The sequence below is a fragment of the Augochlora pura genome, chromosome 5, assembly GCF_028453695.1.
Source record: "Augochlora pura isolate Apur16 chromosome 5, APUR_v2.2.1, whole genome shotgun sequence".
Lineage (NCBI taxonomy): Eukaryota > Metazoa > Arthropoda > Insecta > Hymenoptera > Halictidae > Augochlora > Augochlora pura.
The window spans coordinates 4,343,215-4,356,685 of NC_135776.1; the positions used below are offsets into that span (position 1 = coordinate 4,343,215).

Below are 13,471 nucleotides of genomic sequence, written 5' to 3' on the forward strand. Positions count from 1 at the left end.
AGGGAGAATTTACTGTAATTAAGTTCTACCTTCCAATATACCTTCGCTTGTAAAAAAAATAATTAATAGTCGATTTGACAGCGTCACCCTTGAAAGAGGGGATGTAGGAGAGTCCCCAGTTTTATTTAAACTGGTTTTCTGTACAGGATTCGTCGTCGAGGTTACAAAACTAGATTTCAAGTACCGATATTGAAATGACTTTTCACTAATCTGCCGATGAGATTCAGCGCTTGGAATGTCCTGTTCGGTCGGAGCCTCTGTCTCAATAAATAGTACGTCAGGACCTTCAGGATAACGAGAATGGACAACAACGCGACGATGTCCACCCACATCACAGCGTGCTCCATCTCTAAAATAAGGAATCATTCGTAGTTTCTATTCTCTGTCACAGAGCGATCGAACGAAGGGTTCGAGAAAATTTAGAAATCGAAGAGACTAAATGAACAATGGACGAACTGGTTAAGAAGCTCTTAAGAAAATTGCAGGATCGCATAATTATCGCGTGATCTCTAGTTATCGTAAGTGAATCAAATCCCTAAGTCTACCTAAAACAGTTTTCTCTACCTAAAAGAGATTTTCTTAATTCTCCGCGATGGTTTCAGTCAGAACCGATATCACCGAACCCTTCCGGTCCGTCACTCTGCGTAGCAATGGCGTCCACGGCGCAGGAACTAGACTTACGCATGGTCACCAAGAGCTGCCTTGGCATTGTGAACTCGCAGAATATCTCCGTCGTCGGACAGTACAGCTTCTCTCTGTTGAACCCGTATAGAGCGGTGATAAGACCTTCCAAACCGTATCGTATGTAGCTGAGATACATTATCATCTTGCGATAGATAGGCAGTCCTTCGCTTTCGCCCATGCCCTGGATCGCCACCAGCATCAACGGAACGGTAATCGCAGGCCCAAAGAACGTGCCGTTCTGGAAACAAGATTTATCATGCGACGGATTGTGATACTAAGCGGTACAGAAAAAATATGAAGAATGCGTTACATACCACGATGTTTAGTGTGGTAGCTATGGCCATGGCCATGCTGTCGGCGATGAACATACATATGAAACAGATGCCGAAGAACAGCGCGCACCTGAACAACTCCAGGGGCTGTCCAGTTATCAGGTACACCATGGATAGGTATATCGTCGCCACCAGCAGCTGCGAGAACACGGAAGAACGTAAAGTAAGATACTGTTGGATTAATTAAAGCAGGGGGTTCGCTGTAATCTGACCTGGGCGGGTATGTTGACCAAGGTGAAAGCGCAATAGTACGGGCTGAGGTTGTACCACATGTTGAAGTACTCCCGCTTGACCAGCTGCACTTCCGAGGGAACTGTAATTTCAACGCCGCGATCAGGAAACGGAGGAAGGCTCGCGCGAGGGAGCGATGCCCTGAGAGAAACGCGCCGGACAATCGCGGTCTAGGAAATCTTTCTGATAACGGAGATCCGATAAACAACGCGGTTCTCGGGTTACGCGGCGTCGGATTCGCGAGATATGAAATTTAATAAGGTGTCGTTAAGTTGCCGATTTGTACCGAACAACTCACGCCCATTTGCGAGTCCGCACGCGACACGCGTTGCTGCCGCTGCCCGAGACTAGTCGTATTTCAAGCTGCTGTTTAGCCGGGCAAACATTATGCTCTTACAGTGTAGTAATACCGGTAACATAGGCACGTAAAGTAACACTATCAGGCAGGCGAAGCAAAAGCCGAAGTTGAACAGGGTCTTAGAGCCGTCGCCGCCCACGTTCAGGAACAGGCCACCGATCATGAAGCCGAGAAAGATATGCAGACTTATCTTCAGGTATATGTAGTTCTGCAACAGATCGATCAACGTCGAGGGACGTCGTTAAAACAATTGTTGTTATGAAAAATAAAAATATCATTATAGTTGGATTTAAACCTAAACTAACATCATACCCTGTTTCTTTTCTGCTGCAGCATCATCCTTTTCGACAGAGCGACGAACTGATCGCTCCAGGACACTTTGGCCATCTTTTTCGCGAGCAGACTATTCTGACCTGGGATTCTAGAGATGGGGGTAATTGGCATCTCCGTGTCCACCAGATTCATCATCCGGCCGATCCATTCCGATCCATATTCGCCCGAGGATAGTTCAATCACTGGAACAATTTACCGATAGATTACGGATCTCTGTCCAATGTAAGTATACCCCGCATCATTCCCAAAAGGAATGCATTCTCCATAAGGATTTTCAATGTAATTCGGACTTACTAAAATCGGCAGGGTTGTAATGCTTTGGACATTCGATGCCAGCTTGTCGAAGAAAAGGCACGAGGTTGCTGACGGTGCTCCTGTAAACGCATTGCCCTCCTGACACCACATAGACATGGTCGAACTTGCTGAAGACGGATGCACTCGGTGTGTGCAGCGAACAAATCACGGTTCTCCCTAGTCGCGCCAGGCAGCCTAGAAGATCGATGCACTGTGCAGCTGATATCTCGTCCAGCCCTCTGAAAGTGATCACTGTATCAGCGGCAGAAGGTACGTTTTTTAACCATATACTCAACCACTTATTCACTATCATATCTAGGAAGCGACATATGTTCTTCGAGTAGCTCTTCAACTTGCTCTTATGCTTTTATCAGGAATATATGTACTGCGACACGCATGTGACAAAAATGATTGGATGGAAAACAAAACTGAAGCATTCGTAATTAAGCTGTGGATTTTAAAGCGAACTAAAAGTTAAGGTAATTAAGTAAGTTGTACAGGTATCGATATTTTCATCAGATTTACTTTCCATAAATTAATTTAAAATAATTTCATTTTTAGTAAAAATTCGCCGTCTAGTCGCAGGCGTTTTAAATTTATTGCTAACATCAACGGAAGTTGAAATTTACGATTGTAAGATTCATTGGAACAGCTATTACCTGATTAGACTCAATTAATCATTCTTCTACATTTACTATCCGCAGTATGCGCTGCCACTTGCCAGCACAGTCATTTAGGTAAATAAAGGTCAGCGTTTAATGTTTCATAAAATACTCACGTAGTAGGCTCGTCGAGGAATATCACCGCAGGATTATTAACAAGCTCCAAAGCAATCGACAGTCTCTTTTTCTCGCCGCCCGACAGCCTCTCGCTGACAGTAGACTGCGCACTCTTCAATCGTAGAATCTCGAGGATCTCCGTGATCTAGAATCGTAACAAATTCTTTGAGCGTCGAATCGAGGAAAGTTTTCCTCGAATTTAGTAAAACATTGGATACACAAAACGAGCATCCTTCTCCATAGGATTACCAGTCCGTGACGCGCGTCGTGAATAAAAATGAAGACGCACAATGCAATTCGTGCACTACCGTGATTCCAAGAATTCGTCGACGAGTTCAACACCCGGCATTTACGCTCGCATTCTGTATTCTATTCTATTCTAATTTTATTCGATTCTATGCTACTCTATAGATAGATCCCGTTTTACATTATTTTCTTATTAACGCGCTTACGATTGCGGACTTCGTTTTCTTCGATACCCTGCCAAGCTTCAGATCCACCGCGAACTGCATCGCCTCCAAAACTGTTATCCTCGGTTGGATCATGTCCTTCTGCATGATGTAGCAAGACAGTGTCTTCAAACGATCCACTTTCTCAATTTGTCCATTCACATTCACGCATCCCGTCACGCCTCCTGTTACACTGAAAATATTTATCGTGGTCTATCAATTCAAATCATAAAAATTCGTCAGATTTCATTGACAATGTCAAGCTGCTGCGAAAATTCAATTCCTTCGATCTTTGATTCGAAAAATCGGATTATCGTCATATTTATACACGAAGGTCTAATGTCAACATTTCTCGTTGCTCAGATTGATCCAGTCTAGGAGATGGAATCTGCGCAGCTAGTTCTGGCGTAGGTGATGCTTCCGCTCGCTCGGCGTGGGTCGCGAGGTCAACGATCTTTGACAGCACGGACTCGTGCTTTGGAAAAGAAGTTGATGCGACTTTGACCCGATTCGTTTCGAATCGAGTCACGTGTTGCAAAGGGAACAGTGAAATAAGGGAAACTGTTCGTCGACGACTCACTTGTATCCTGCTAGGATATTCAACAGCGTGGATTTCCCAGCGCCGGACGGTCCTAGGATCGCCGTCAGTTCTCCCGATCTGAATTGTCCGCAGATACCTCTTAAGATTACTTTGGACCCTGCAAAACGGATGAAAATGCTTTGGTCAACGGTCGAAGTTCTTTTTCGGTCGAAGTTAAATAACGCTTGATAACGACGCGAATGTTTATGATTTTCGAGCCGAGACAAGTTTCTGTGGAAAAACACTGCGAGTTATGTGGTATGGTTCTAAAGCGGAGAGCTCGTAATCGCGTTGCGGCGCGGAGAGTTCTCGAAAAATCGGCTACAGCTTCTCCTTTCATCGCGGCCCTTCGCTATAAAATAGCCAGACTATTAACAAATAAAAAATGTTTGTTCACGTTTTAAGAAATCGAGATAACTAGCATCTGTTGGGAAAACAAATTTTGCTTGCAAGTTTTTGCGTAGAAAAGTGAACAGCTGAGGCACGATGCTTGAAAATTTAAATAATTTCCTACTGAAAGGAAAGCAATCTTTTCCAATAAACAAAGAAATTGAATTTTTGGCACAACAAACGAGTATCTAAGCCACTGTGCCAGGAAATAATGGTTGTGAAATCCATTACTTTTACAATGAAATCAATTTTAAAAGTGCGTTGCTCTTTCTCCGACAGGCGCAAACACGCGGGTTTCCGAATTATGCCGTCGCTAACATTTCACATGTTAATCGTGTCGTTTGCATAGTTAAATATTGAATGCGGCTTCGTTATTGGTCGCAGTCTGACGCGTCGGCCGTCCCTTATTTTTTCCGCTTCCCGTCGACGTCGACGCCATTGGCAACGCGGGTATCATAGTTGGCAGAAAGAAGGGGTTCGGCTGCCTAATGCGATACACAGTGGCAGAGGTGTAGCCGTGTGCGTAAAGTATTGATTCACTTTCAACGTCTGAAACAACAGGCGCTGGCCGATCGAGTCCTCGTCAACGATCCCGCACGTTCATCCGATTGATTCATCGCGTTGCTCGATCGCTCGCGGTCATTCTGTAAACCGAAATCTCGGCTTCCGCCGAATTCACTGTTTCAATTACAAAGACGCAGAAGCTGCGCGATGACGCGGCAGCGGCGCGTGAAATCACTCGGCTCAGATAAAGGATTCGCGTGGAACAACGATAAGCGTATTCGCGTGCTTTACTGTCGCGGTTTCACCGCTGTCGGAAAATATGTCTTCCCTTTCACGTTGCCGGGGGTCCGGCGGCCGTTTAATAGCGCTTGCGACGGGGCAAGAAGTCGGGACGACATCCGTCCCGCGCAATCTTTCGCTGATCCGCGAGGAGAAAGGCTCGGCTAGAGCCATTGTGGAAGCATAGAAAGCGAAACACCGAGTATTACAATGGTCCCGGGGGCGATTAAGGTCGTAATAGGACTGAATTACTTTTGCGAGACTTCGGTCTTTCGCGGAAGCCAACGAGCTGCTCGAAAGGGAGCCGCAACTCTGTACCGTAAACGCCTCTCGCCGGTGGTAAACGGAAGAAAATATTCGTCGAGCCTCGTTAAATTTTCGCTTCTTTAGAAACATGAAACTGGTATGCGTGAAACGCGTAATAGCACTATTTAGGAACGAAATAAAAAAACTTGATTTTTTCAACGCTCGAATCCCAGGCTTCCATGAGACATCGGCTCTAGTTCTACCTCTACTTCCGCGCGGATCGCTTTGAGGAGTTTATAATCGAACAGGGGAAGCCTTGTTGTTGTAGCCGTCATCGGTCTGGAATGGCCAAGATCGTTCTAATTTTGTATCGCAGTGATTCAGAGAGCGTTAAGAATCCTTCGCTCAGCAAACGAACGAGAGCGATACGAAGGATACATGCTTTTACTCTGGCGCAATTCTCTATTCTACCTTTTACTTTTGCATAGTTCTCGTGTTTCGATGCGGCCGTCAAGCTGCGTCCGATCGCGGCTCGATCCCAGACCGGATTTCGCATCGATCATTTCCGACATCATTCTTCGCCGCGAAACAACGCATCGCATGTCCCTATTATCTAATCGACGGCTCGCTTCGATTCGTTAAATCGGCGCGAAGGATAATCATTTGTGAGAAGCGATTTCTGGTCGCTTGAAATTCTTTGACTCGTTACAGCAGCTTTTCTGCGACGTGTCATTTGATTTGTAAATTGTGGGGTATGCCGGTTCGTATCCACAGAGGACAACAGTGCATCAAGGAACGATTACGCGGCGGCTTACATGTCCCTCGGTGTTCTCAAGATCAATTACTGTGTTTCCTGACTCGACATGCTAATTTAAACCACGCGACTATGCTCGATCGGCTTCGTTCGAATCGGCAAAATTAAAAGCCGGGCAAAATTAGCGCGCATCGAAACGGAAAGATCATGTCACCGAATTTATTATACAGTACGAGGATCATCGTAGCGCATGCATTAGTTCTTGCAGATCAAGAAACAGCTAATTATTATGCAAAATTCAGGACGTTTTTATCGACCGCGCAATCAGGATTAAATGCCCATTAGAAGAATATTAGCTACGGATAAATCGTTTTAATCGTCGCCGTGATCCTGACTTAATTAACATACATCTGCTATGACAAATATACCACGAGACAATTGTCGACAGAAAGGAATCTCGCGTTTACGAGATCGCTTGTTCCAGCTGTTTGGAACGTTCGCGCGTTTATCCATCGGTTCTATTGGTAAATCTATTAACACAGAATCATCTTGATCCGCAGCCACGATCAACAAACAAGCTGCGGAGACTGTTTACCAATTCTTTACCGATACAGCCTAATTGTGTTCTATCGGGGCAGAAAAATTGTGTCGTCTCGGGAACAAGGTCGACCAGGTCGCGCGATCCGCGTGACTTTTTATCGTCGTTTTATCACTTCGTTCCGTCGTTGTATTAAGAAGAAAAAAAGAAATCATCTTATAGATTCGACAAGCTTATCGTTAGTGCAACGCTTCGGGCGTTTTCCTTGTACAAGAATTACGCAAAGCCTGGTAATTTCACGAAAGAAACGATCCAAAGACGGCGCGCGCGTGTACGTTTCGCCGCGATTGCTGTTAAAGTCTCCTGGTACTCGATTAATTTCGAACGATTGTTTTCGCCAGCAGTAGCACGTTCCTCCCTTATTTTATTGCCGGCGACGCCGCAACCCGAGTATTCAGAATTCTTTGGTCTATTGTGTAACCGTTGATACTGCCAACGTGATTTTCCATGGAACCGTGGGGCAAATCTATTCGTTCGCGTGCTACAGCGACCGCACGATGCGCAAACACAGTTTTTCTCGTACGATTCTATCTGATAATTTTTGTAATAGATTCTTTAATCTCTCGCACCGCGACTTTGTTCATAATTGTTTTTCTATGTTGTTTATGTATTTATCCGCGGAATGGAAATCGTGCATGCGTTGCGTCGCGTATGTATCGTAATCGCCGAATAGCGAGAGATAGAAAAATTCATTTCCATTTCAATGAAGCGAGTGACATGTATTAAATCGGTGTAAAAAGTATTTGTACACCGTTTTTTAAAATGGTATCACTTTTCCTGCAAATTGGTAGTTTACATTTTTTTAGACGCAGCGTAATTGGTCTAATACGCAATATCTGAGAAATTGTTTTGAAAGATTGCGATTGCTTGGAATGATAACAGAATTAAATGTGCAATTAAAAAGGTGAGAATTTTTAATTTCTTTTGTCAGTTCAAGTAATAGCAAAATTAAAAGAACAATACAGTAAACTAGTCACTTTAATGTTCGACAAAAATTCGAATGATTTAGTCCAGTTTTTCTTATTGCGATACAATTTACATAACTACTTTGACCCATTGTTATACACGATGCAAGGGGTTAAATAGAATCGTGCATAGAGCTAATTTCGCTTTCAAATGTCCACGACGCCGGCAGCGATGATGTCATTCAAGATTTATAATAGTGGATTGAACTAACAAATTGTCTCTGAACTAACATAGAAGTCATTATGAAATATGAAAAATATGAAAACAGTAACGGTGATTGACTCGGTATGTTCATTGTTAATAAATGAAACTAGGATGTTAAAATTTCTCGTGTACGGTATTTTAATTTTGTCGCATCCTAGATGTTCCAACAAGATTTAGTTTGTTAGAATATATCGAATAAAAATAAATTTTGAGAACTAGGACCAAATACGTCGCAGTGCGATCTATTCTTGAAAAGAGGTCTCGTTTCGAGTAAGGGCGGCTGTCGTACCTTTTCTGCTGAAAGGTATCGTGTAGGTCAAGTCGTTAAACTCAATGTCGACTGGCGCCATTTTTTTCAAGTGCGACAGCGGCACCGATGCATCTCGCGTAGGATCGCGCTGGCCACGATGCAACTGCAGCTCGCCGTGCGTCGCCTCCATCTCCGATTTCAGCGCCATGGTTCGATCTCTGGTTCCACGAATTGATTTAGATCCGCCTCGTTGTACCCATCACCCGGCTTCTTTCACCCTGACAATTTACTGCACTGGAACCCCAAAGAGATTACTATAGGGCACCGGCCGATCGCAATCTCGAAAACACGCGCCACTAGAAAAGTGCATCGGACGCGAGCGATTAATAAACGCATTTAATCGAAACGGCCGTTCGTTCGCGACGTAATTTAGTTTACGAATTTCTCGAGGGAACCGCGGGATCGAGGGCGAGTACTTTTTTCCCGAGGGGATGGCACTGGGTGCAACGGACGCACTCGGTGCATAGGAACGGGCGAAAGCTCAGCGCTCGACAGATCGCCGGAGAAGACTGACGCTGAGGCAGCTTTGTCGGGCTCCTTGTTCTCGGCGCGGTGCACGCATACAACCAGACATCGGTCGACCGTGTTTACACACTACTATCGCGGAACCCACGCGACACAACAATGATAGCGGTTATCATCGCACGGATCGCAACGTGAAACTGCCGCGACACGTGCCGGCACGAAATTTTACCCTTTGCCGTTCACCATGCCGCACTCGGGAACTGATTTTGCGTCACCCGTCTCTCCCACCCCTATCCCGCTAATACAAATAAACAATTTCAGATTTTTCATTTCGTAATTATTTACGATGTCAACTTCAAAATTTCTCATAATATCAGAGCCTTTTAATTATCAAAAATAAAGCTTAGAAATTAACATTTAGTTTGTTATATCACGATAAAATTGAGTTTCAAAACTAATTTAACCACTAGTGTACCTTTTTATTTATGTACTTTTTATTTTACAAAGCTTGGATATAAATTAATATCCAGATTACCCAATAGACTCTTCGAGATAAGACGAAACTCACTCAGCCAACTCTTTTTAATAAACAGAGAGGAAGTTGATAATATCAAAAAAAAAAACTGTTGCAATATTTAGATCCCGAGTCGACATTGTGCATTGGATTTTCATTCAAGCGAAATTCACGTTCACCTCCTGCACGCGTATAACCCAACACAGTTATTGTAAACAGAATCGGAATGCGACAACAGGTGTAACAGCGTGAAAAATTGAAGAGCACGGATCACTTAAGTGCATACTCGATGAGTTTTCCGTAGATGTGAATCCATGCAAAAAAACGTCATTGACGCAATCGGATTTGCATAATACACAAATATGTTACATCTTTTTCCGTTCGCGATTCAACTATGCACCGTAATTGCTTGTATGCCCCACGGCTTCCTCGACGATTCATATAAATCTTCTCTGTTGCAGAGTGAAGCCTGAAATTAACCCCCGACCCTATTTAGAAATTAAGTTTAATCGTTCCTGCTTAGAATAATAGAAAATTGATGTTCACACTTTTTAAAGCCATTGTTTTTACGTGTTCATCTTCAAAAGAAATTAATGGAACTGGTGTTTTAACTCTGTTCGAATTATTCATCGATTTGTTTACAGAACTCACACCTTCTATTACAACTTTTTATAGCTTTTGCGATTTTTATTTAATTTCCTAAACAGGTAAAGGCAATTTTTGTTACTCGTATATCTTCATATATTTTTCATCCCCTTTAACAACAGAATTATGAGAAACAGGTATGTTAAATAAAACGCTCTCCAGATGTTTACAATTTAAGAGGTTAATTACAATTGAAGAAGTTGAATTAATAAATAAATACAATTTGTTTTTAGCAGATTACTTTAAGAGAAATCTCCGTCGCGAGTCTGACTCATCGTAGTGCAACGAGTTAACTCCGTTAAAAACTTTTCATGCTCGAACGCAACAAAGAAACTCGTGAGAAAAATGCCGGAGAACATTCCATAGATGAACCTAGCCTTCCGGCGACGGCGGTGTGGCTCATTAATTTTTTCGAACGAGTTGTACCCTACGGTGGGTCCAAACCGGCCAACAACCCCATGCTCGGCCGAGACTGTGGCCGCGTCGGAAGCAAGGGACATTCGTCGATTAATCCGGCGGAAAGCTGTTGCGGCACAGCATGATTGATCGATCCGCTAACAAGCTTTGTAAACGGTAAACGCTTGTCAATATTTTTCTAGATATTAAAAAATATTCTTTTAATTTTTTTAGAATCCATAAAACGTAAGAATATTAAAAAAATATATATATTGATAATATGTAAAATACTATGGTGGCGTAATTAATAATTAGAATTACATGTCACACAACTTATTTTTCCGATTTCATTTTAGGCAGAAGGCTCCAATATTACGAGATTCGCCGAGGTTGTCGGCGCGGGCGTCGATGCATCGGGTCTTTGTGTAACAACGCGGTTGCTAATCAACCGAGAGCGAAAGCAACTCGTTGTCACCGAGTTAGCGTCTACAATTAGCCGAGTCTGTCGAGGCATTGGTCGAAAGGATCCCAGGCAAAAGAGCGTACCATTATCGTTCATTTTCTCCCACTTGCAACGACGGTCTTGCGCGAACCATTCTATTTCGAAGCACTCGCGTGATGCGAACACGGTCTGCTAGAGCCAGGTTTATTCACGGCCGGCGCACGGGGTGATAATTTTGGAGATGCGTAAAAAAGTGCGGTGCTGCACGGTTAAATTTCCACGAAATTCGTTGAATCCATGCGACGCAGTCTGTCGGCTCGATCACAGGGAATCGTGGACAATGACTGGAGGAAAAAAGAGAGGAAACATCGTATATGCGTGAAAAGAATGGCCGAAGTAAACAAGCGAGACGAAGGAATACGATTTGCAGTCATTTTTGCCTTACTTTGATAATCGTAACATAAATGGACATCTGAGAACCTACTGGTTAGGACTAGTATGAGTTACGAAACTTGCATATATTAATAACTTTAGATTACTTGATCTTGAAAGCTTGATGACTTGAAGATAAATAAAAAGTTACTCGAGATATGAAACTCACCCTTATAGCTAACCAATTAATCAAACTTACATCGCGTCTCTAATTTTAATCAGCAGGGTCTCAGGTATCTAGTCATAAAGATAAGGCAACGATTACTGAAAATGAAATTTCTTTATTGCAAGTTTATTGTTCTTTGCTCGCGATGTCCTCTTATCTCGTTTTGTATTGTCTGACTTTGTCGAGCCCTCCTCGACTCGGTTCTTGGACGGATAGGGTGTTCTCTCAAATTTACGTATCGGTCCCCGAATCCGTGTAAATTTAACCGTGCACTAGTAAATCGCGACGCTATGCGCCAGCTGCATTCGCGCCCGGCGAGCAACCGTCGCCTACTGACTCCGCGAAGAGTCGCCGCCCTTTTCGCACGATGCGCTTCTGGCACATGCAAACGCTTCTCTCTGACCTCCTCGATTACGCAGGGATGACTTATTCCCGCGATCAGGCTCGCGGAAGTTCAAGTCGTCATTGTTCGCGTCGCGGGCTGTTATTTCGGTCGGTCGCCCGGAGATTTTCCACTCGATGGCCCCGTCCATTGTTTCGGACTCCGTAATCGACCGGCTGTTTTCGATAGCGGTAATAATGTGTAACGAGCCGGGCCGCATTGTTCCTCGAGGGAGTGCAAAAAGTCACGGTCGCCCTAGAACGCCGGTATAAATAACTGAGCGCCGCGTAATAACCTCCTGAAAACGGGCCAATGATAGGCCATGACTGTTCCGAACCGATAAGTTCGACGAAAAAATGCTTCTGATCTGACTTCCCTGGCTGATAATATCATCATGTATGCTCCATAATAGTCGCGGATAAATATGCAGCATTGTGATATAATGCTTTGACCTATTACCCTAATTATTCATTGATAATTGTGATGCATGAGTCACATTTTCAGTTTTCGAAACGATTTCGGACAGGGTCATTTCGTCGAAGAGGAGAACCGCTTTTTCTTGAATGGTTTCAAATAGTTTCAATTGTTTCATTCAGAATTTTAACAAAGAAAGCGATAGTTATCACTAGCCCCCTTGTGTTTTTATGCAGAATAAATACTGTTCATGTTAATTTTGTTGATACATGAATTAAACAAAAATTAATTTCTTCTTTCTTTTTGTATTCGATCTATTTAACTTTGCTACGAGTGCATAAAGATTCGCATTTCAAATCAGACTATCCGTAATTGTTGAAATCGTAAAAACTACGCAAACATGATCGAATCTAAGCAGGAGCATACTATGCATTAGAAATGAGGAGCAGTCTAAGCAGATTCAGTCTCGTTATGCTTATAGAACTTATCGGTTTTCCAGTTTTTTGTTAGTAGCAAATTCGTAATCAACGCAAACACACGGTAACTACGTACTTTTTGCTTCGGTAATCATTAACTCATCAAATTGTTTAACAAGAGCGCCGACCGACAAGTTCTAACTTATACTGGACGTACGCTCGTTTGCGGGTTTTTAGGTATCGTACTTTACATAGGATAATCGCATGTAAATGTAATCGGAAGTATCTGGCACACTCGGATAAATTGGAAATAATGGAAAAATATTCTACTTTTTTTTTATGTCTTATCGTTTCACCTACATTAACCGTAACAGCCTTCTGCCTACGTCACCTACAGGGAAGCCTAGTAATGGTCTTCTTCTTAGCGACGGTGCTGCATGTAAAACCAGCTCAGTCATTTCCTTCTATACATTTTAATCGGAATACTTACGTAGTATTATTTTATAATACTATATTTATCATTTATCTTCTTATTAATATTTTACTTATTTTTATTAAGTTTCTTTATGTAGAATACAAAGAAGATTATTATATGGTATTGGTAAAGACTCGCACGAAGCTCGTCAAGTTAGTCGTTAGGTCAAAACGCGGCGTCGAAATGGCTTCGGGTCCGCTTTCTAGAGAGTCTCCGATTTTTCACGGTGGCCGTAAACCACGGCATAATCGTTCGGCTCCCAGGCAATTGTTTAGGCTGAAGGAAAGCCTAAGCGGAAAAAACAGTAGTTATGCTACCGGCGTCGTCTCGCGGAGTGCGTTGAACCCGTCGTATAATAGAAAAGCACGCGCTCCGTCCCCGCGCCTCCATCTGAACGCGAACGGTGGTTGCCGGTAGTTTGCGTACCTCTCTG

At 43.2% G+C, this 13,471-nt stretch overlaps 1 protein-coding gene across 1 annotated transcript; it reads right to left on the reverse strand.

The window, feature by feature from the left end:
• Nucleotides 1-47: 47 nt before the first annotated feature.
• LOC144469757 (ATP-binding cassette sub-family G member 1) lies at nt 48-8,789 on the reverse strand. Its single transcript, XM_078180351.1, has 11 exons — nt 8,271-8,789; nt 4,041-4,158; nt 3,464-3,653; nt 3,011-3,156; nt 2,233-2,471; nt 1,918-2,120; nt 1,645-1,813; nt 1,229-1,329; nt 999-1,154; nt 682-922; nt 48-349 (listed from the first exon to the last, which is right to left on the reverse strand). The coding sequence occupies exons 1-11, from the start codon at nt 8,437-8,439 to the stop codon at nt 177-179; spliced, it is 1,905 nt and encodes a 634-aa protein (XP_078036477.1). The 5' UTR covers nt 8,440-8,789; the 3' UTR covers nt 48-176.
• Nucleotides 8,790-13,471: the final 4,682 nt, after the last annotated feature.